The 24216-nt window shown below is 38.6% G+C and overlaps 1 protein-coding gene across 1 annotated transcript in view; it reads left to right on the top strand.

Annotated features, from left to right (window-relative positions):
- Positions 1 to 2069: 2069 nt before the first annotated feature.
- LOC139698379 (carbonic anhydrase 2-like) overlaps positions 2070 to 24216 on the top strand; it is a 38668-nt gene continuing 16521 nt past the window's right edge. Inside the window, exon 1 of the mRNA XM_071597271.1 lies at positions 2070 to 2475. Coding sequence (XP_071453372.1) covers positions 2442 to 2475 — 34 coding nt within the window. The 5' untranslated portion in view covers positions 2070 to 2441. The remainder of the gene's footprint in view (positions 2476 to 24216) is intronic.

The following is a 24216-nucleotide window of genomic DNA, read 5'->3' as shown; positions in this document are numbered from 1 at the left end:
CTGTATTTTTCTTTTCAGAAACCTGAGTCGCATTATCTCTGAATTTGATCTTGCCACCTCCTTAGCTTTCGAGCCAAATATAAATATTTTTCCTTTGTTTTTCTGGCTCTTTTTCTTTCGCAACTCCGTTTCCCCAGCCTCCTCCAAATGTATATGCACTCACCGAATTCCTGACATTTTTGTTCACACCTCTCCCCATGCACTCCAATAGCATATTATAACTTCGATCCTCCTTGGTTATTTTATTAATATATAATTCGCTATTTTGTTTGGAATTTTTACTTTGTAAAACCAGAGTGGTTATTGAAAAAATGACTTCGAAAGGTGCAAGAAAAGAAAATAAATTTTATTAAAGAAGGATTCTTCTACTTTGTAATGTATGATCGTATGATTTTGAGTAGTTGGATAGGTTCAAGTGTTTAGTAGGCATTTTGGAATAAGGTGGGCCTAGTAAGGGAATAATAATTGGGTTAGAAATTAATTATAACCAGTAAATTAATGACAGAGGTGTGAAGTAAATATGTAAAGAAAAGATGGATAAAGTAGATATCGAAAGATAACAGGGGCGTTGAAGGCTATGCTAAAAGATATAATGTTTGGCAAAAAGAAAATAAATTCGGAGTGGATTAAAAGGGGGGTTATGGTTTATAAAGAGAAGAAGAATAAGAAACGAAGCGCAGGAGATTCGGTTTAGAGAAACTGCTTCAGAAGTCCACGACTTTAAGAAAATTATGATTAACAGGGTGTCCGAAAGTTGCCATCTATCATTAAACTACAATCAATTACCATCAGCTGATGAAGTAATATGTTTTAACTACCTTTTAAATAAATATAGGATTATTTTCTGCAGATGACTTATTCGCAAAGAAAAAAAGATTTAAACCGAAGATCAGTGTGGCATTTGGACATAATTTGATTTTTATTTTAGATTACTTTGTAAATTTTGTTTTATTCTAGGGGAGAGAGGGCGACAACTCTTTTCCTCTTAGGCTACTTTAAGCTCTAACATTTTAGCGTTAAAACTACACGGTGAATTGATTATTTGTATGCAAATGAATTTAAAATGTTTACTTTTTACCCCAGGCTTATGTCATATCTCGTAGTTAAATCAACAGTAGAAATTTTAATGATGGCCTCAAAAATTCTCTGCAGGAGTCATAAATTGGACTGCGTCCTTTAGGTTCACGCGTCAGCTATCACGCTGAGAGTGCACTATCCGCGTTGGTATTTTGGTTGGAATTGATAAATGATTTTTAAAATGGATTATCAGAAGTTATTGGCGATAGCACGTAGCTATTTTTTAATGAGAAAACTTGAGTCATCAACTCGTAGGTTTTGAATGATTGGAGACTTAGGATTACCTCCTAATTAGCTCAACGATGCGTGAAAAAAGAGAATATAATGGCACGTGGATTAATTTTACTCTGTCGCTTATGGTTTCCCATTCGCTGGCATGACACCTACAGGAGCACACCCTTATGAGGTCTTGAGGAAATCATTTTCAGTTGTTCTTCAGCTCTCCTCCGGAGACCTCATAGACTGTGAGGTTCACTTTAAACAATAGTTACGTTATCTCTGGTGTTGACGACCACAGATTGGTTTATCTGTTCTAAGTGCTATATCTTCTGTTTCGTAGAACATTTTTTATGACATCGCTGTAGTTGATGTGAATTGAATCGGCCACAATCGGAAAAGAAGAAAGGTAACCTTGATTGGAGTATTGGGTTCCTCGGGTTACGAGCTCGTGAGCTTACGCGCCAAAGTAACGTAGTCTATTTGGTTGGGGGAGAGGAAGAGAGGCGATTGTTGGGAAGAAGAGGGAAGAGCATCGCTCGGGAAATCGCCGGAGCGCGTTGTGGATGAGAGAGGGGAAGGGCAAGGAAGGTCTGGAGTCGGAGGAGGAGGAGGGAGCGAGGAGGAGGACCTCCTCCTACCTCCTCGGCTACGTAACTGTCCCACGTGATCCTCCTCGACACCCTCTCTTTCCCCCTCTTTCCTAATCACTCCTCCACCCCCTCCTCCTGTCTGTCGCCCCTCATACATATATATCCCCCTCATTCCACTCAGCACCTGGTTTGACATAACCCGACCTCCTACACCCGCTCTTCAGCATCCACCTCCACCAAAACCCCTCCCGCTTCCCCTCCACCGAAACCTCCTCCCCTCCAACTAATCCCCCTACCCTCCTCATCCTCCTCTACTATGGCCCCCAGTCCCCCCTCCCGGCCCCCTTCTCCACTAACCCCCACAACAAGACCCCATATATTCGAACCTCTTTGGCTTCTTCTGTCTCTTTCTGCATTCCGACTCCCAACAGCTTTCGCCTAAGCAGAGACTATCTCGCCTTCTTTCCCTCACACTCTCCGCTACTTACCACATACGAGTATATTTATCCGCCAAGTGCTGGTGGACGGCCGACTCACGCTTCTCCTACCACCACCATGTCCAATCAGTGGGGATACACCGCGGCCAACGGTGAGTGTTTGTCACTTTGGGAGTTCTAGCTTTTAGTTTCATACTTCTCATCACGTCTCTCTCGCTTCCTCCTTTTATCTATCTCCTTCCCCTGTGAATTACATGCGTTGAAACGAATGCACGCCCTGCAGTCAGCTCCAATGAACCATACGCTCGCTATCCATTCAGGGTCACTGCTCATTCAGCAAGACACGAGCCTTTATTTTCTCCCGTCTCCCGATCCTCGAGTGGGATTCCTCCACGAGGGTTCGCGCAAGCCGTTTTGGAGGATGGCTCAGGGCAGCGCCGGTGTTCACTCTCTCTCTTTCTCTGTATTTTACTATATCCAAGTCCCCAAATGAATAGTTAACTGGCTAATTGACGTAAATTGCCCACGTGACCTCTCTTCTTCCCTCCCCACAAGCTCTCGTAACCTCGTCTATGTCGCTCGACAAATATCAAGAGCACTTCAAATCTTTGCGTTACATTCCTTCCTCTTTTGTTGCTGAATATATAGTTATGAGTTCGTTTCGCCGAATATGAGATTGGTGGAATCCAGTTGCTAATTATTTTTCCGGTTACTTCAAGGAATTACAATTGTGCGGTATCCACATTTCCTGTTTGATTGGTAACTGTCGAGTTTTGCTATTTGCGAGACAAAACTTCAACCCGACAAAAACTGAAACATTACTTCAGCATTAGCAAAATCTATACCAAAAGTTGTGATCTCCTTTAATTTGGTAGCTATTTTGTGATTATTATTTAATTAGTCGAGACGAACGATGTCCACGCAATATATGGTATTTTATCGACGAAATCTCATTGAAGTCAAGTTTTTATCAGTAATGGGTGATTGGAACGGCTAAATCTCTTTTATATTATTCGGCCGTAGTGACAGAACAAAATACTTATTGGAGTAATACTTCTAGTGCATTAATTTCCGATTGTCTTACCCTCCAATGGCTGGTTCCAATACTCTCATGAGCATAAATTTAAATAATGCAATACTAGCTAGTACATAATACTACTGCTCTAGTTTGCCTAAGTCATGAGAAAATCTAAAAAAGTTAATGCATTACCAGCCCTATGTTTCGCTTGATTTTTTCCAATACATAACATATTTTTACGACATTCAAAATAGCTCTTCAACGTATTGAAAAAACTGATGTGATTGAGAAGACACTGCTTTTTAACGCTTATCCCTCGTAGTTTAATTATCTCTGCATTTTAGAATGAATGATGGTAGTAACATTCGCACTCTTCTCTGTTGCGATACTCTCTAGTAACTTCCAACGAGAAGCGTCTCTGGACGGCGGATTATGACCACTATTGAACACACATCTGTGTTTGAAGAAATAGAATATTAATTAACGTGAACTTAAACGGAATAAAACATTCCATGGTGTAAACTTCTCAATACGAATAGCTCTGATTTTAGGAAAAAAATACTTATTTCCCCATACCCGGAAGTATTTCGCTGTTTGAAATATTTAAGACTGGTGGGTCGCTCTTGTGAGGAAAATAAAAACATTGCCGAAGGGTTTGACTCACCTTAAGATTCTTTCCTTGTACTCCAAAAAGTGAAACGAGGATTAAACGTGTTTTTGACAAGGTAAAATCAAAACAAAACCGATACGCTTTCCGTCATTTTGGCACGAAAACAAAAGAATAATTGAATATTTGGTGGACTATTGTTGATTCCCTTGGTATTTTCATGTTCCGATGAAGAGTATCTTCCATTTCGGGGTGTCACTGATTCCATCGGCGGCACAGGAGGCAATGGTTACACTTATGTGTCAAACCCAGTCACGTGTATCCAGGCTTAAGAAATATCGTGTCCATAATGAATCGTACCCAGACGGCACAGCCGTTCGAGATACATGACAGTGAGGCATTGCAGAATTATAGAGAAGCGCTTAAAATATAGGTCACTAAGGCTCCCAGGATAGAATACGAGGTGGGCAATGGCGAAAATTGAGTGGTGCCTAGTACTGACCCCTTTGATCATGCTTTTCGCTTTGTTTGAACTAATGCTTTTTCCAGCTGGGATATCTACTTTCTAATGCTTATGAGTTTTCCTCGTGAGTCAAGGTGTCACGCTTGTTGGCTGTCTTCGACTCATACATTTTGATAAATTGAATTGTTCTAGGCAAAAATGCAAGCAATGCAGGCTGGGTGTAAGGGTAAGCGTCGAACGCAAGGATGATTTCCGGGATCGACCGCTCAAAAGACTGTTTCAAATAACTCACATTGTACCATGTATACTTAAATGCACACTTTACACCTATGAATTTTTTAATTGAATATCCATAACGCAGTGTGTTTGCATACTAATGTCATCTACTTTTCTCACTGGAATCCAGTGTCTTCGGCTAGATTCCCGAAATAGAAAACCGACTAAAGTAATTTGTCTCCTGAGAAAGTGCGAGTGCTATAGCTCCCGGAGCCCAGTATTTTACTTCAATCGATTTCATAGAGCTTTGAAATAATTTGCAACAACGTTCTTGAAAATCTTCATAGGTGAAGACTGACTTTTCTTGGAGGGGAATAGGATTCCTGCTATTTCCATTGCATAGATTGCGCTATAATCAATTCTTTATATGAAACTTAAATCTCACTATTATTTCCCGCCAATATTTCATGTTTTATATCTTCATGGAATGTTTTACGTGTATTATATGTTCAATACAATTTGTGACATCATAAAAATATACTTTTTTATTTCATAAGAACTTTGATATGGGTTTATTGTCCAGTCAGAATTTATGCGCAAACTCGCGTTCCACTATTTATGCTTCTCTTATTCGGATGTTACAGAGGGTGCACATATAAGTAAAAGCACATAAAATTGTCCTCCTTATGGCTCATCTCGTCAAACAAGCGTTTGCTATTTATTTCATTCTGTGCGTTCGGTTTTTAAGAGTGTTAAAAATTCATGGAAATGGCTCTCCGAAATAATTTTTATGTCCACTTCGGATAGACATAACGATCACTCGAAACTTAACTGGATGACCTCTTATCAAAATCTTTGCATTCATCTTCTCGTTTCATTTCGAGCCTTCGAGAATAATTCTACGCCCAGGAAATATATCTTTGGCGCGTAAATGCGGCGCTGAATTCGTCTCGCTGCGAGAAAATCAAATCTGATTGACGGTTGTTTGCACAGCGACTGCCGCGATAAGCACGCCCGGAACGCCCACTCGTCTCAGCACACTTTATGCCACTTGTCCACATGGTATCGCAGTTCCACCAAAAACGGCACGCTGCAGTGGTTCCTACCCAAGTTACGTGTGCGAGTCCGTTTTCTCGTCGCGTTTTTTTTCTAATAGGCAAGGTCAATTTTTCCAAATAAAATCCCACTTCAATTTATCTTAAAATCACTGTAATGCATTTAGTTTGCTCGAATTGAATTGTTTGTATTACAGGAGAGCGTGAATCTGTTCACCATTTCACATTTTATCTGCGAACGGTGAGATAAAGTCATCGAAAAGAAATTACTTTTTCTGGTTGTGGAAGGCTAATTTGCGGCTCTATCAGAAAAATAAATCGGAAAAAAGGACGGTGTTGACGAAAGAGTATGGTTAAGCATGCATTGGTACAATGTACCTAGAGGTCTAAGTGCCCGAGGCTCCTGTCCAAGTCAATCGAAAGCCGACGGTCCAAATTCAGGGTTAATAAGTGGGATTTCCCATCCGCGGAGGATTTACTTCGCAGGATAGGCAAATATTTCTGCCCTTGACCGTGAGTGACACGTATATTGCGAAACATTCTGGTGCAGTCCATGAGGTTCTCGCCCCACTGAGCTGCTGTGGCATGGTCTTGATGATGAGGACGGGACTCGGTAATTGTATTACTCGCTTCTTTTTAGCCTATTCACGCATTTGAGCGTCCGATTAATTGAAATCATGAAATTTAGGATGAACATTGGACAATATCACAGCACTAGTGGAAATTAGTTTCTGATTATTTTTTGTGAAACTTTCTCTTTATGCCCAGCATGCTCGCAACTAAATGTCGTGAGCTGGGATTCTGTTATGGATGAATGTTAATGCAATATTCACTAACATTGTGCTTGTACTTTTATTGATGGATTATAAGTGAACTTGTGGGGCAGCCCTTTCGAACTCTTCAAGACAGCTTCGTGCCGACATGCATGGGATCCATCGTATCTCATTGCCCTCTCCAATATCAGTTCCGCCGTACGAAGCCCTCGGCATTCCCCCTCCCGTCCACGTGGAGCAATCGTTCAGTGACGCTGTACAATATATATTACTCATGTTCATCTTAGATGACAATCTCTATACAATCTAGCCATCATTGAGAAGATAATAAATTAAATCTATAGAAAACGTAGGTCGGACTTATCATACTCTTGTGCTAAATCACGGCTTTGTGCGGCCGCATTAAAACCAAGATTATCTGTCGGCATAAAACAGAGACATGGTGTTTCGCTTTCTCTGTGATTTTATTTACCCATTCCTTAAGAAAAGGCGGAATACATTGGTAAGCTTCCTACATTGTAGGGGCATTCCCAATTACATAAGTATTTAATTGCGTGACACTACTGTTTAGTTTCATTGACTTAATGTGGATTTTGGCCTCCAAAGTCTGACGCCTTTTCGCCGCACCACTTGATGTACCCAATTGAAAGCAGCTGGTTATGCAATAGCAGATCCGGAGATTCGAAATGGAACCCTTTCAATCATCCGGACAAAAATCCACCTACCATCTTTCAGGTTGACGATATTTTGCAGCATTTTGCCTCCATTTGATTTTTCCTCTCCGATGAGGAATATGGTGTCTAATTAGATTTAAACGGTGACTGGAATAGTGTATATCTCAAATCAACTATTTTCCATTAATTCACTAAAAGGTGGCTTTTGGAGGAAATTTTTCTGGTTCAGTTCCTTGAGCCATGGTTACGGGGTCTCGTAGTTCGAGTTCGCTTACACTTTGAGTGAGTGGGTTCAAAACCTAGGGTGATAAAGGCGAGAGATTGACGGAGGAGTATGGCGATGAAAATCTAAAAATAAAGCTAGATAGAGATCATATTTTCGTTGTACTCAGTCAGTAAGCGTTTGTAAAGGAAAAGTAATCAAGCTTGTCAGCAAAAAATGGATTTTGATGTGTTCTTACTTGAAATCAATAAAAGATTTCCCAGCAAATTTGTATTTACAAATCACTAATGAATAAATTAACATATGATATTAGTGTGTATTCAAATATATCGATTGTCAATTTTTAAAATAGATATTAAATATTATTCTTCGTCTCAAAAAAGTTCAGTCAGTCAGGAATCAATCTGTACGTGGAGGAGGAAACTGTGTTTGGATAAAAATGGTTTACTCTTAATTCTTTAGGACACACATATTTACGTATTAATCATTAGAACGCCAATGCGTGCTAGTAGAATTAAACCCTTAAGTGGAGTCAAAGAAAATCTGTTGATGGCCACGACGGGTCTACTCATGGGTTGATGAATGGGTATACTCGTATAAGCGATCCAAGCTACTGAGATAAAAACAAGTTTGAATGAAAAGGGTACTTTTGATTTTAGTGCACAGCGATTACCATTAAGATGAGTCGTCATTTTTTTAAATAATCATTGCTCTTGTAAACCTCGGCAATGAGCAATAGCACAATGGCTGCGTTTTGAGAATCTCTGACTGATTGCGTAGCTTGCCAACAAGAACAGTTAATGAAAAAATATCTTAGATCCCTGTGGCTGGAAAAAAACCGGCATACCCTGAAAAAGCAACGTCCACCTTATTCATTGGAATTATTATTTTTTTTAATTTTTGAAATAAATAAATTAATTCCCTAACAGCTGGACACTATGCATTAGTAGGCTTGAAGTATAGCCGTAACTGCTTATAATTACTACTTTTGCGTGTGAAGTTTCTAACATTCATTGTGCGTCAGCTCTAACAGATTTAGTGTTCTGAAGCCAGTGTGTGAAAGAATTTATGGCATAAAAAGCGTTTGTAGCTCTTCTGAATTTTGTTTGTTTTTCATAAATAATTTAATATTGGGGTGAAATTCTGCCTTATTATGTGATTAAGTTGCCATTTTAATTCCTGTTTGGGGATTGTATCAATCATAGGTGGCTCGAATGACTTTATAATTCAATTACGTAAGTCTCGCGGAATTATCAGTCACAAGAGATCTCCATTAGCTGTCAGATGTCTTCTGTAAATACTCCTTAGTATTTACGCTTTAAACGCTACTTGTTGTGGAAGCATTACCATGACACAGGATTGCTACCACCTTTGATTAGATGCGATTCAATTTGGATCTAAGAGTACGAAAAATGAGGGCGTAAATCAGCAGTAGCTTAATTCAATCTGTTTTCTTCGGTCCCTCGCCATTTGGACACATTTTTTCTCTTTTGTAAAGAGCGAACTTCAAAATTTCACCCATAAACAAAACCATAAAACACTAACTTGGCAACTTCAAGACTCTCGCGTGGCCATAATGAGTTTAGGAACCATCCCCATAAAAAAGACTTTATCACTTCAGATGTACGCACTCAAAACTAACCAGATAAGGCTTGTTGGAAGGCGACTAGAGAATGACGGCACCAAAATACAAAAGAGACACCTCTTACGACATCGCCCGTCGTATTTATCGCTTTTTGTTTTGGGCGTTGCCAAAAATTTCTCCTTTCATTTCTGCTCTCAGCGAGGACGTGTGCTATACGGGTAGAAGCGGTATTTTCGGTGAGTTCAAATGTAATGTAACGTTCAAATTATGTTCTGGAGGCTTGACGAGATATTCAGCAGTTGTTCCATTAATATGGGACATGGTAGCCAAGGGGTGTAGTGCTGAACTCTTGACCGGAGGGCCCGGGTTCAATTCCTGGACACGCCTCTCTGAGCACCTTCAGCTTCACCCGAGCAGTAAGATGTTTCGGGTACTAGAACGTCCTGGGAAACCGTAGAGGGCACAGGGAAAGAATATGCCCCTCCCCCCTACCTTGATGTGAGAATTTCATAGGCCGTTGGGGGTAGTATTGGGTGACCTCTACCATCAGCAATCAAACCGACCTACGGGTTGATTGCTGTTTTCATAACTTTTATGGTTCCATTAATAATATATTGAAAAATTTACATTTTGCTATTTGCAAGTTATGAACTTTGATGCAAAAGGTCAAAAATACCTTTTTCAAATAGTTTCTAAATAAAACATTGAATTAATAAAATGTATGCCTCATAAGTTATCCATACTTCATCCGTTGCTGTGTGTGTGTGTGTATATATATATATATATATATATATATATATATATATATATATATATATATATATATATATATATTATATATTATATATATATATGTATATAATCAATCTCAAATAAGTCTCAGAGATGTATTTAATTGTTCCAGGCTCAACTTTGTGTAAGTTCATGTTCATTAAATGAAGAACACAATGTATATTTCCACTGTTCTTCATTTACGTACAACTAGTTTCAACGCTTAGGCGTCATCATCAGGTCACACACACCCACACTTCTGATGATGACGCCCAAGCGTTTAAGCTGGTGTACGTAACTAAAGAACAGTGGAAATATATATTTTGTTCTTCATTTGATGAAGTCTCAGAGATTTTGGATATTTTATTTCTCCTCGGAGATTATGACTAATAGATGATTGGAAAAAATAAATACATTTGTATTACATTTTATACTATTTGACTGCAATTAGGAAAAGGTTGAGAGTATTAATTGAAAATTCACCTTGGCATCGTCAAATTTTATCAGGAGGAATGAGAAGAATCGTTTTATTTCAAGGGAAGAATAAGCAATTTAAGGAAAGAATCGGTCAATCACGGAAAATACACGTAAGTCTGCATTTAGTCCAGCCATAATGAAATTGGTTCTTCTTATTGTTCGTTTATTTGATTCTTCTCAGTTTCTTTTAAATGTCGCGCTTAGGCGAATCTACTTTATTGAATTCATTCTTTGAGAAGAAAAACCAAAAATATGCTGCTACTCCGGCCTCACGAAAGGCTTGCGTGTCACCCCCATCAAGGGCATGTGCACACAAAATTGGAAATATGCCTAAACTACGCCTTGAACATCTACCTATAGTCAATGCAATTCGTATATTCCAATCTATTTTTGGCTAAATTAAAATGGATTTCTCCGTTTTTTATTTAATTTCAGCTCTCCGAGACATTCCGTGCAACTCCGTACAATAATACAGAACTCCTACGATTGACTAATTTCTATTATATACAATGAAGACGAGAAAAAATTCTCCGATAGAATAAAAGATTTGTATGCCACACCAAAAAATACGTAGAAATATTCAAGTCGAAAAATGTAAATGGAACATGTACATACGCTGTAAAATTATTTTTCCATTCTCATTTTCTTAGTTGAATTTTCAGTTTATGCATTTTGGCAATAAAAGAATTCATTTACCTGAAATTATTCTTGTAGTTTGAAAGGAATTCAATTATAGATAATATGCATGCTTCCTATAAAACAGAAATAAAATATTTCTTCATTTTCAGATACATCCCTGTATCTAAATAGCCAACACGCAAAAACGTCCGTGTTTCAACGAGATTACAATGAAATACGTTCTTTTAACTGTACAAGTATGTATGCATGTATAGTTTATTGTGGTGTACTTGTACAAGTGATATACTTAGCGTATATATACCACTAATATAAGCTGGCTAAATTTTGTGAACTTCGAGTATTCTCGTTACTTTATCACCCTACGTTCTCTATGATCGATAATGTTAACAATGTATGTAATTTAAAACGACCATAAAATATGATAATAGTATAATGGTGAAATTTTATTGGTGATTAGTAGGGAGAGGAAAAAATTACTTGGTATAGCCATCCTGCAGGCACATGATACGGAGTTGAGGGCTACGTTGGCGATTTCAATGAAACGGGCTGATTGTGTGCTGAGCCATACTGGACGTAGTTAGTCGTGTGGAATTATCTGATGCTAATAAAAGGACTTTGATTAGAAAAATGCTGTCGATTTACAATTCTCCTTCTCACTTTGCCGTCCAGTGGTTCGAACTTACTCTCTCATCATATAAGAACAAGAACGCTTCCACCGTTAGCTATCAATTCCTGTGGCTTTCATCGCTAAACATTAAATATTTCCTCATTTCCATTAATTCTAGGATTGAAACTTCACAGTTTTCCTCTGGGTAAGTACGTTTTCTCTTCATGAATTCGAAAATAATAAAAGCAAATGTTCGTGTAAAGTAACATGTAAAAAGGAGAAGTTTTAATTATTATTTATATTTTTTTTATTGAATGCGGTGGAAAAAATATTAAATGAATAATTAAATAGTTCAAAAGTAGGCTATGCAGGATTAAAATACAAATTTATCCAAATTAATAAGTTCTTTACTGGTTTTGCTGGAGTGTAAGGTAAAATGATTTGAACCTTATATTCACTCCCTCGAATATCTGCTTTTGCACGAACAGTGCGGCAAGCAAATAATGTCTTGGCATGAACGTCACGGTTATTTAATTTGTACAGTGAAATTTTCTCCTCCCTAGAAAATGTCTCTGCGTACGTGCGAGCGCACGCGCGTTTGGTACACCCGTGTATATTATGCCTGCTTATGTTAAGGAGAACGTTATAAATAAGAACTACCTCAATGCTGCACTACGATCATATATGACCGTACTGCAGCATTGAGGTAGTTCTATCATCATATATATCACATATGACTGAGTAAAGCAAAAATGGGGAGGAATATATTAAAACCATAGTCCTAGATCAGTCCTAATCTCTATTTTGTATGTGAGAAATAGAAGGGCCTCTTGAAGCGTATACGAAAAGGAGTAGAGGGAGCACCTATTCAGTTTAGGAGGGAGCGAGGGCATGGTTTAAGCCATGAAGTTAAAAATGAGTGACATTATAGAATTATACGACGCTTTTCAGAAAAACGAATGGAAATACATTTAGGGATAAAGTTCCAATGACATTTGAAAAATTATAAGTAAATAAAATTAAACTGAGATTTCAAAAAATCGACACTTCTCATTTTTCTTAGTTTTATCACAAATCATTCGAAAGGGCAAAAACAATACATAATTTATGTAAACTTTGAGAACTCCTTGCAAATCTCATTCAAAGCGACCAAATGTAATGCAAAATAAAGGTGATGGCTAATTTGTAATAATGTATAACATAAAAATGAAAAAATCCAAAGGTAATCTTAGGTTTAAAATTACATTTGTCATATAATTGAAACGTAAAATGAGTACTTAATCACACGAAAAGAATTAATGTTATTTTTATTCACAAATTTAATTAATTTAAATACCAGTTACCTCCAGATTCTCGTCTATATATTCATCTGTTCCTTTTGGAAATAGGCGGTGACGTGAGGATTGAAGTAAAAACATATGTTGAGGACCCTATCAACGTATGAGGAGATCAGTTTGATAACATCGGGTTATTTTGGAGACGGATGGCTCAAAACGAGGCGAGAGACTAAGAATACCAACTTTTCGTCGGAGCGTTGCCTCACTTAAGTCGTCGGTTTGATTTAATTGGCGGCCGAGCGGGAGATTCAGTCAATCAGCGACGGCATTGATCCCTAATTCTGAAGAATCCCAACCCGTATCTCCGGATTGCGAAACCACCCAAAGAATGTCGATTGCTCACTCCCGAATTCTCGTGCCATTTACAGAGGACACAATAGCAATGGCATGTAACATGGCCTGCGAGTCCAAAATATTCCTTTCCTTTTCCTCACCCAAGAGAAATCCGTTTTCAATTCAATTAACTCAGATAAAAAGATTATTGAGACAAGATGATAGGGGTAGAATGGAACCATTTGAAATATGGGTGTGGGGAAGGATGGAAAAGGTTAAGTGTACTGAGAGAAAGACGAAGGAGGAAGCACTAGGTAGGGTGGGGGAGGAGAGGGGATTGTTGGGAGAAATCCAAAGAAGGCAGGAAAAATGAATACAAATTGGCAATGAGATGTTGAAGACTGTGGTAGAGGGGAGAAAGTTGGGCAAGTAAGGAAGAGTTAGGAATTGGATAGGCATGTTGGATGGGAGGAAGGAAGTATACGGGGTTGAAGAGGGACTTACCGTATTGTCGGATGCCAGGTGGTCTTCTGTCAGGAGGGCCGAGTAATTGTATCGGCTGTGTATATAAGGCTGTGCCCATTTAAACCTAACTTAACTGCACCCGAATACCAATATAAATAATAATAACTCGTGAAAGACTCTCCATTCTCGGGATGTCACCGCGTAGGTTGTTTTTCTGACAACAGTTTCGCCCGTGTTTCAACGAGCGTCTTCGACCTGAAGACGCTCGTTGAAACACGGGCGAAACTGTTGTCAGAAAAACAACCTACGCGGTGACATCCCGAGAATGGAGAGCCTTTCATCTGAACGCCGCAAAAATCTACGATCCAATAATAACTCATACTAGGAAATTCTGGCTTTTGGGATCCAACAGAAATCTTGATCGTATATTAAGACGAGAGGGGTATAGGAAAGAGGAATCATCAAGAGTTATCCAAATCCTTCAAGAAGAATGTCATAGTAACAGATTATTAGTGTCTTTCTTATTTTCGACCTGCTGTTTTTCGGTGCCCTGGTGGTATCATTCATTTCCTGGAGAGCTCAAGAAAAAAAAACGAAAATTCTTTTTCCCCCATCTCAGGTCCGCGCCCTGCACACGACTCCGAGGAACGAGGAACGCCCATCTTGCGGTTATCCTACTACGTACGCCTCCTCTATAAATTCATTAGTCGCAATAAAAAGGTAGCTTTCAAAGTAATCTTTATTTAAATGTATACTTTATGAGTGTCTTTACTGGTACCTATGCTTCACTGCGGCGCCAATGAACCACCTGGTTCAGACAAAACTCCGTCGAAGTCCCGTCAAAATAGTTTTTATGTCACGGGACAAGCAATTTTAGAAAATACCACTTCATAATTATTCTGGAAAGAATCTTTCGCTCTTTAGCATAATTTTAAGTTTTCTGAGGTAATAATAGAGGTTAAAATTCTTTTTTGTGTCATATAGACAATTGCATGAATGCGTAATGGCTCGAGCAACCCGTCAGATGGAGTTACGTAGTATAGCGTTCTGAGTAAAAAATTAATGTTGCAATGTTAGCATAGCCACAGTTATGCGAGTAATACCCATTGCATAATGGCAGTCTCTTAGTTCCTGAGTCATACCTGGGGATGATGGGCTGCTATTACGCCAAAGATTCATGTTATGGAAAAAGAGCAGCCTGTCATGTCTACCAAATGAAAACATCTCAGATCATTCCTTAAAAGTTTAAATGCTTGATTTATTTCAGCCACCGTTTACAGTCAGTAATTAGAGTTCCCCTGGTCATTCATATCCAAATTCATGAATCATTGAAATTTTGAGCCTTAGTGCGGCAAATGTTTAACGAAAAAAATCCAAATTTAGTAAAAGATTGTTGATGGAGTGAATTCATAATGAAGAGAGTTCTTTTTACTCGGCTTCGCACTTCTCGACTTTTAGACATCTTAATTATTATTTTTTTTAAGAGAACATACTGGAAACCAAACATTCCTTTTTGGTTGAAAAGGTTCTTCATAATACTCTAAGCGCTAAACTGAAGCGCTAATGCTCCACCAATGGAGCTTTTTTCACACTTGAGATTTTAAGAGTATCCTCACGGTGTGACCATTATTCCTATCTCTCTAATTGCCCCATCTCTCACGAAAGCAATTAACCCGAACATTAGCATGTATTTGCTGTTTATCAGTCGTCTAGACGCTCTCGAAGTGGATTCCTCAGTGTGTCCCAATCTATAAAATTGACAATCCATTGGCGTCGTTTCGTCATTCCTTATAATCGTCAGCCATCAAAATTGCTCCGATCAGGGGGAGGAAGGCTTGAATTGACGTGTATCCAGTTGACAAGGGACGGATTTGTATTATTTACTTTCCCGCTGCTCAAGGTTTCATCACTGTTTTTTTCGTCTCCCGGATATTTTTATACAAACTAGGTGGTTAAGCGGTTAATCATGTAAATTATTCCAGCGACGATGACGGAACCATATTTCCTTCTTTTAGGATATGAAATTAAAATTTAGTTCGAGGTTTATATACTCTTGTCACATCAAATATATATTTCAATACTTTTTTCCCAAAATAGTTATCTGACGCTAACCTAAAGGCTGGAGGATTTTTCCATCATCTTCTGGCATCAGAATAAAATTTGTTGGGGCGGGAATAGTATTAAAACAAAGAAAACAGTATATTTGATGAATATAAGCCTATCAATTCAAGCTTCTAAATGACTTCTTGATGAAGCTTGACAATTTAATTTCTTAGTTTAATTTAGGTCATAATCCCTTTAATGTTGCTCAGGCCTCTATATCTCTATATATCCATGCCTACGGAGGTATTATATTTGTTATTTAAAAGATTAACTATTTTGCAAATTCGAATTATTTAGCAACAGTTCATATTTGCCGAGAATACTAAATGTAATAATACATTACTGGACTCACTGTACGAATTTTTGTCGAACCCGAAGGAATAATTCTAACCTCAACTTTTATTGGCATGTCGGTCCACAAGGAGAAGCCAAGGAAAAGAGATCAGCGAATAACCGGAGTAAGGAATCCTTTTACCAGGACACAGCTTGCACTACACAACAATGGAAGACACTGCAAATCGGCTGATGACCTAACCCTTCTGCCATGCACCCGTTTGACGTATTTCAGGGTAAAATAGCAATTGATGTGCATAACTTGTTTTGCTCTGTATATTTATCGAGTTGAGTTTACCTTCAGGTACTCTAATTTCCGCCGAATTCCGCGTGAAAAGTAGACGTGAGAAGACAAACAACGCATAATAGTAGACTGGCTTAGAGAAAGCGTATCAGATGACTTAACCAATAATGGGAGGAGCGCGGGGAATGGTCGGAGGGGCATTCGGACCGCGGAGGTGGCGGGGACGTCGGAGGCAGGATGTTGCCGGTGAGGGGCGAGGGGGGAGGGTTGGATGGGGCGCGGGGCAATTGGCGTTGATGAAGAGAGGGAACGAAACTTGGAGGGTGGGGAGAAAGCGATGAGTGGTGATGCGGGGTGGGAGAAGGGAGGGGAGGGGGAAAGAGGAGAAGGGGAAAAAGAGCGCAAGTGGAAGCGAATGGAATTCGAACGCATATGCTATGTTCTATTGTACTAATTCAGTATGCTCCCAACACTATGGCATGCTTCACTACAGCCGTGTGTCCATGGTAGCTTTTGAGTGATCGCTTCAAGCTGAGGCCATTAGCAGCAAGGAGAGTCAGTAGATAGTATTGGCAGAAGAGTTCACGCCATGGAGACCAGTATCCACATTGAAATGTCCACGGTCCACGAATCTCCAAATTCAACTTATGATTAATACGGGTTAAGCGAATTGCTGTAGGTACAATAGCTCGGATGACCTTTAGATCCATTGTTCATCATTATTATTGAATCATTTAGTCCTTACTAAATTTCGAGACGCTTAGACATCGATCATCAATCTCGCGTCTATCTATGTGTCACACTTTTATTAGTAATTTCGGGCTCGGTGAAAAACCAGAAGCACAGAGTGAAACGAAAATACATCTGGCTTTCCTGAATCGTATAGTATTGAAAACGTGTGCTTTCTTTGTATACGAGTATAGATTATAAAGGATATGCAGAGCTTAATTTCATTTTAAAAAGAAAAAACATAAGTCATTCTTCAAAATTAAGCTGAAGCAGCAAAATTGGAGGAAATGAGTGGGTGGATAAAATAAATGAAGTGCGTAATTTCTAACAAAGGTACGTAATTTCAACAGCCAATCCGAACGTCTGCCAGCGTGCGGTTCAATCAGTCGTGAAGAGGAAACATATCAGCCTTTAATCGATTCATTTGCGTTCCCACATTTCGAATCAACGGCAGCCACGTGCCTGTGATGTGCTAAGGCGGGCAGGTCACGATCCGAGAACCCGGGTCCTGCCCAGGACCGATGGAATGTCGGAGCTATTAGCAGTCTCCAGAGGTGCTTGTTGCAACGTGCAGGCGTTTTTCAATTCCAAAAAATTTCCCAGTGCATTTATTCCTTTAAATTTTCGGCCCACAGATTTGTTTAAAAGCTCAAGGGAGTCAGATATGTGAGGAGGGCTATTAGCGATAAGGTGATAATGAGCTGGCGGACACGTGAGACCACGGAATTAAAACCTCTTCGGTTGAGACGCGAAAGTCATAAACTGGCTAATTGCTGCTTAATGGAACACGTCACGAAATCCAAGAGCCATTATGCTCAGGGACATCTAAAAAATTATAATGCTTACAGCCGTGGCTACAGCTTACGTCAGGAGCAGCCGTAGAGAAGAGGTCGCGATTTCGCCCCTGAGAAGAAGCCAATGCAGGTTAAACCCATTCTTATCCCTTCACTACAGAGAAGGCACCTTCTAGGTGCGCTGATTTCAACCTCCCGCTGTAGGTGACACATCTACTGATGGAATGTGAAAAATACTGAGCTGTGCGTGTGATCAGACCAGAGGTGATCTATCGTGAACACTAAGTGAATATTGTGATAGCCAGAACCGTATTTAATCGTTTCTAAAAGGCTTCATCCCACTTATTAATTTTAACTGAACAATCTTATCATCATTTAGACTTATTGTTCTTATTTTGATTTAAGGATGAATAAGGTGCAGAATTGCCCCAATTCGGCCATGCACCCGAAACTTTATTCTACCTGCATATGCAAGATACATGTATAGAGGCCCTGAAAGATTTTAAAACAAGCGTAAATAATTTTGAAAACCTAGTAAGGTCGTAAAATAAATTGCAATCTTTCTATCTATTTCATTCGCTCACTGTTTGCAGTTGTTTCTAATGGGAAAACAATTTTTAGGCCTTGGCCATACTAGACGTGAATCCGACCGGACCAGCAAATTAGGACTTCCGAAAAACCAAACAATTGCAGACGTATGGAGGATCTAGATCCGATCCCACCGTATTTTTCCCACTCCCAAATAGTCTAGGGGTGATCAAACAAGTTTCTTTCTCGTCCGACTTGGTCGGTCGCAAAAATACTTGCTCAGATTTTTAGTATTTTGTGTGTCATTGGAAAGCGTGAGCGAGTGAAATGATCGGAGCGGTTGACATTTATTTTTGAGCTTTATACGGGTGCGATAACTCCGCTATAACTCGAAATATAAATTAGGATTTCCCGGCGAGGGAATCGCTCAATGCCTCACCCTTGAGTCCCAGCTGCCATTTTTGTGTATGATATGTTGGTGCGTGTAGTAAGCTTTGTCTAGGATAGCTAGGAAATTTCTGCGTCGCAGCAATATTTGGATCTTTTTCCGCTCTTGCAAAACCCAAAATTCTCTCTAAACCATATCTGTGAGTATTTAGTAAATTTTTTGTGACTTAGTTGGTTTATTCATTGCGTAAGTAATCCATTATGCAACGGAATGAGATACCATCAAAAGAAACTCATGCAACCAGAAAATAAGATTAGGTAGTTGGGACCTGGAAAAAATGCTGCTGGATGGGAAACAGAAAAACCCGAAAATGAAGATGGAGATAATAAAATGGATGCATTCCGTTCACCTGAAGGGAGATATGAGAGATCAGGAGAACTGTGTACATTAGATAATTTTAACATTATCTACTCGGGAAAGGAGGATGGTACGAGGGTCATCCGGAAAGTAGTACCCGTTCGTGAAATAAAAAGACAAAAGTAAATATTAACAAACATAAAAAATTTTATTTGAAAGAGGATACTTTAAACTACTTCTCAACATAATCTCCAAGCAAATTAAGGCATTTGTCATAACGTGTGACAAGTTTCTGTATTCCTGCTGCATAGTCCTTCGCCGCCAGCTCATTGAGATACGCGAGGGACCCATCTTGCACAAATTTTTGCATAATGCAGATGGTGTTTAACAATTTCATGAACAATTGTTCGAGAAACATTGGGAAAATGCTCACAGATGTCATCAATTGTGACGCGCCGATCGTTCCTCACGAATTCGTCAACTGAGCTCACCAGTTGGTCTGTAATGACAGACGGTCTCTCCGAACGCTCATCGTCGTGTGTGTTCCCCCTCCCCATGTTGAAGTTGCGACACCACCGCCGAACAGACGACTCGTCCATTACATTGTCTCCATACACCTCCTTTAATTGGCGATGAATATCACATGGGCGAACGTTTCTTGCATTGAGGAATTTAATCACTGCCCTCACTTCACAACTGGCGGCGTTCTCAATTTTTTTAAACATTGTAAACAATCACAGAAACAACACAGGCAATGCTAGCGTCACGCAACTTGGCTCAGAGAAGGCAGACAAGCCACTGAAGCTATCTGACCTCGTCCAGCGGCTACTCGCGTCGTCAGCACTTCATGCGGCACGAACGGGTACTACTTTCCGGATGACCCTCGTAGAATGGGTGTTTCCATTAAATTGCACGATTGGCTGACAATTCGAAAATGCTAGTCATTTATGACGTGAATCATTTCAATTCTGTACTATTAACATTAATAAAGTTACACTTCTTATATCAAAATTATTTGAATTTTAATAAAATTATTTTCTATTAGCGCCCGGAACAAAAAAATCTCGATGTACCTCAATGTTGAAATAAATGCTATTACTATTGCTTTATCCGATGGCATTAGAATTTCTAATGAAATTTATGCGATACTAAAAAGAAAGACTCGTACTTTTCCACAGATTTTATTATACGGTACAACGCCTTTCACCGACTTGCGGCATCATCAGTACGAGTCTTTCTTTTTAGAATGGATATTAAATACTTCCACGAGGTGAAGCCTGAAACAATAGAATAAATTTATCCGAACTATTTCCTTTTTATATCAACATTTTACGTGAGAAATATGACCGTTAACGATTTGGTAAATAACTTAGGCGTTTTACTTCGTATTGTATTTTTCTGTAAAAAAGTATAGATGTTTATGGGGATTAATCGTTTAGTTCTGTTTTTTGTCGAGTGAGTGTCATTATGCTCAAGCCTAGAAAAGTGTAAACCAAAAGCACAGAATTTACACGTTATGGACGACACTTCTCTAAGAATAATAATGGCAAGAAGTGCTCTTGTAGATTTCCACGTAAGAGTACTTTATTGTTGCTAGTTTTGATGCTGGTCATCACTTCAAATGATCACTTAAAAGCATGCCATTTATTGGAACTATTCTAAATAAAGTTCTTATTGAGAGCTGAAATCGCATATTTCGTCGTATATAACATTTCCACCACATCACACCTAATCCCGTAAAATGTCTTCCTTTGAAAACTTTTCTGAGGATTTTAGGAAGTAATATTGCCAAATAGTCTTAAAAACTTATTGATTTCCATATAGTAGGGAAGCGCTCAAAATAATGACCTATGAATATGTCATGCAATCCCGTAGAGAGGTCAGTCCTAAAGCGCTCCAGAGGGAATTGAAGTAAATATCATTGGAATAGTTTTGTTCTAACGTCATTCGTGATCCAGTGTTTGTAGCTTATCTACCTGCACGTGTCATATTGAATTCTGACTCTGATGTAATCCTTCCATGGTGAAATTCTTTTATTTCAAGCATGGTGTAACCATCAAACTTCCTGATGGTCCTGTTCCTTCATGTTTTTCATTGTTCCCACTGGTAAAAAATGGGACGATGATGACATATTATATACTTAGAGCCTGTTTAATGGATATAGAGTATGTCTTGTCTTTTGCGCTAACATAAAAATTCGCTTTTAGTAATTCTTTAAAGTTTTGATAGCAAGGTAGGGGAATGCATTCAACTCATTGAATTTGCTTCGTGGTAACATTAAGTAAATGATTAGTTGTGCTCTCGCCTATCACGCCGAATTTGTGGTCAAAAAGTGGCTAGTTTCGAAAAGTAAGGTACTGCTACAGTCCAGTTTTTCCGGGTTCAAAATATGAATTGAAAACGTTAATTGTGAAAATTAGACCTTGTTGGGTAATTTATCGTGAAAGGACTTGCTTCCAAACATCAAATTTAAAATTTCTGTCATTTACATTTGTACTAAAATACTCTCCCCATAGCGAATAATGGTTTTAGTTCGTAAAAATGTGTATTATAATCATCAGATGAAAATCTAGTTGTATCTTTGAATCGGTTTGTTTAAAATCACAGAAAAAATGAGTTTCGTATTTTAAAATTTCATTTTTACACCAAAAATTTGGTTTACACTTGAAAATATAGAAGTATGCGGACACATACCAGATCCACTGAAATAATTAAAAACTATCTGTGCCATTTCTTTGAAAATTTAAATGTACTTTCTTCCTGCAACATCAAGACGGAGTCAATCAGCATGCTCGTATCCGCTATCATCGCGGGATTCTAAGTTTTAACTACAAACTTCCAACCTAAGAAGAAAAAAGAACCTTTATCTCGAGATTATACCCCACGTCTGTTCCCAACAAATGATCAATATGAAGACATGGTTAAGTAATAATATTCCCTTCCAAACTTATTTTACATCCCACGGCCTAACTTGATGCAAAAACCGTTTAACCGCAACCGTCCGTGAATCTCAGATTCAGTTGCGTCTTATTAGCATTTGGGTCGATAAATGTTGGTATTTTAATTCCCAATAAGTGAGGATTTGAGTTAACATAGTTGTTATGCAGTAAATATCGTCAATGTCATTTCTAATTGCCCATATATTCCAGGAATCTGCTGTGGCGACCATTATTTCAGGCTTGAGCGTTGTTTTTGCGATGCTTTGGGCCATAAGCAGTCAATAGGTGTGACCACTCTCCCAAGGGCTCCGTACAATTTTTCTATGATATAAGCGGTAATAGTTACCCTGATGAGATCAGCGAATCTTTCCACCATCTGTTTCAAAGGAAGGTGAATACAAAACACTTCAGAATCTTCTTCTTTCTCTCTTCTAAAACACATTGACGGTTTCTGTGGGAATTAATCGTATACGAAGGATATAAGTAGTTGCATTAAACAAGTTGGATTTTATCAAACTAATATCAAGGAGAATATTTTAACCAAATCTTTAATCCGCCACAGACATTCAATGAGACCTAAATGTGAGGAAAAATCCTTCAAGGTGTTACACCAGTAATTTCATTTTTTTTAATAGCAACCAATCGATAGTATCGTGTGAACACGCATTAGTTTTAGAAATTCATTTTATAGTTCATATTATTAATCACGCTAGCGCTGTGGCTTGATCTAGTCACATGGAGATTTTTAAAGTCAAATAACTATGAATGCATGTCTACTCTGAGTTGCAATGCAATCAATATTAAATTACAACCAACTAAGTTATTGCAGTTTCTCTGCAAACAAAAATTATTTCAAAATCCCGCAGTTCTTAACAGAGAGGGCAATCACTTTAAATGTTTCTTTTATTTATCACAAAAGGTAGAGCAGAGTATTCGTTCATTAAGCCCCGTTTTCATAAGTTCGTCCCTTTTCGTAAGCGAAACGATAGGGAAAGTTACGCACGCCCGCTAGTGGTAAGAAAATATTGAAAAATGATCGACATCCTGCTTTCTGTATTCGCTCTCACTAGTTACCCAAGGTTTAATATGTCAAATCTGTTTTCTAAACATTTGCAGTGATCCTATTTTAGCGTCCTTTGGCGGCACCTTAATAAATGAACGACGATTATTTTTCCTTGTCATCAAAAGACTGAATGCTATCAGTCTATAAATAGCCTTATAATTTTCTTCAAATTTTATTGGATAAATTATACCATGGATATGTTATGCCCTTCAGTATACTCCCCTCGATGATCTCTTTACCACTCCAAGGGAAACTTTCAAAGTCGGAAACAATGCCGTAGCTCCTTTTCCGACAGCTCGTTCATAAGTTTTTCATTTACTTTTTCTTCTCCCACATCTACGGGCTCGAAATGAACCAATCCCTTTTAACCCTGATTCGATTTTGAAGAAAAGAAAGAAGGGGGGCATATCCGGTGAATACAATGGATGTCCCATGAAGTGGATATCAAACTGCTTGACAGACAACGAGTTGTCTTCATGAAAAATCCACGAGTCGTTCTTCAATGTCGGAATTGTTTTCGCCAATCTACGAAAGACTTTAAAAGCATTAAAAGATATAGAGCCTGGCTGACTTTGAAACACCAAAACGATTAAATTAATCTTTCTGATGTTAAATCAATTGATCATCATCATTTTCTTTTGGCCTTTTTTGACTCGTGGTAAATGGGTTCTTCCAGTGCATGGAATGGTACAAATTTTCTAGATAATGGGAAAAAATGATGTTTCATGAGCTAGGTCCCATTTTTTTTAATCACTCGAAAACTTGAAAGCTAGATCGACACTCGTCGCTGGAAACTTTCTTCAACGAATTATACGTTTTCGTAATAGATTTGCGAAATTTTGCAAGTGATTTCGCGATTACATGCGCTGTTTCCAACCGAAAAATTTCCAACGGTGTGGGGGTATAAATTCTGTATGAAAAATTATACGATATTAATCTAGCGAGTGATGCCCCCAAAAGGTAGGAATTTGGAATGAAGACGTTCGTTTAGGACATGACATGTGCTCGATCGTAATGGTTATTTTCAATTCTCTTCTTAGGCACTTCAAATGGGAGAGTAAATTGCAAGGTAAGTTTAATTTTGCTCGGTGCACTCTTGATATTTGAGGAATCAACACAACTCTCAGTTAAACGTCATGTCTCTAAGCCCCGAGGTATGAATAGAGAATTGATCAAATTGATATTTGCCATCTTGGCGTACTCCTTCATGTGTCATAAAGATGGATTTTTAG

This window comes from Hetaerina americana, unplaced genomic scaffold (assembly GCF_022747635.1).
Source record: "Hetaerina americana unplaced genomic scaffold, ioHetAmer1.1.p SCAF_84, whole genome shotgun sequence".
Taxonomy (NCBI): Eukaryota; Metazoa; Arthropoda; class Insecta; order Odonata; family Calopterygidae; genus Hetaerina; species Hetaerina americana.
This window is presented reverse-complemented; position numbering and strand designations above follow the sequence as displayed.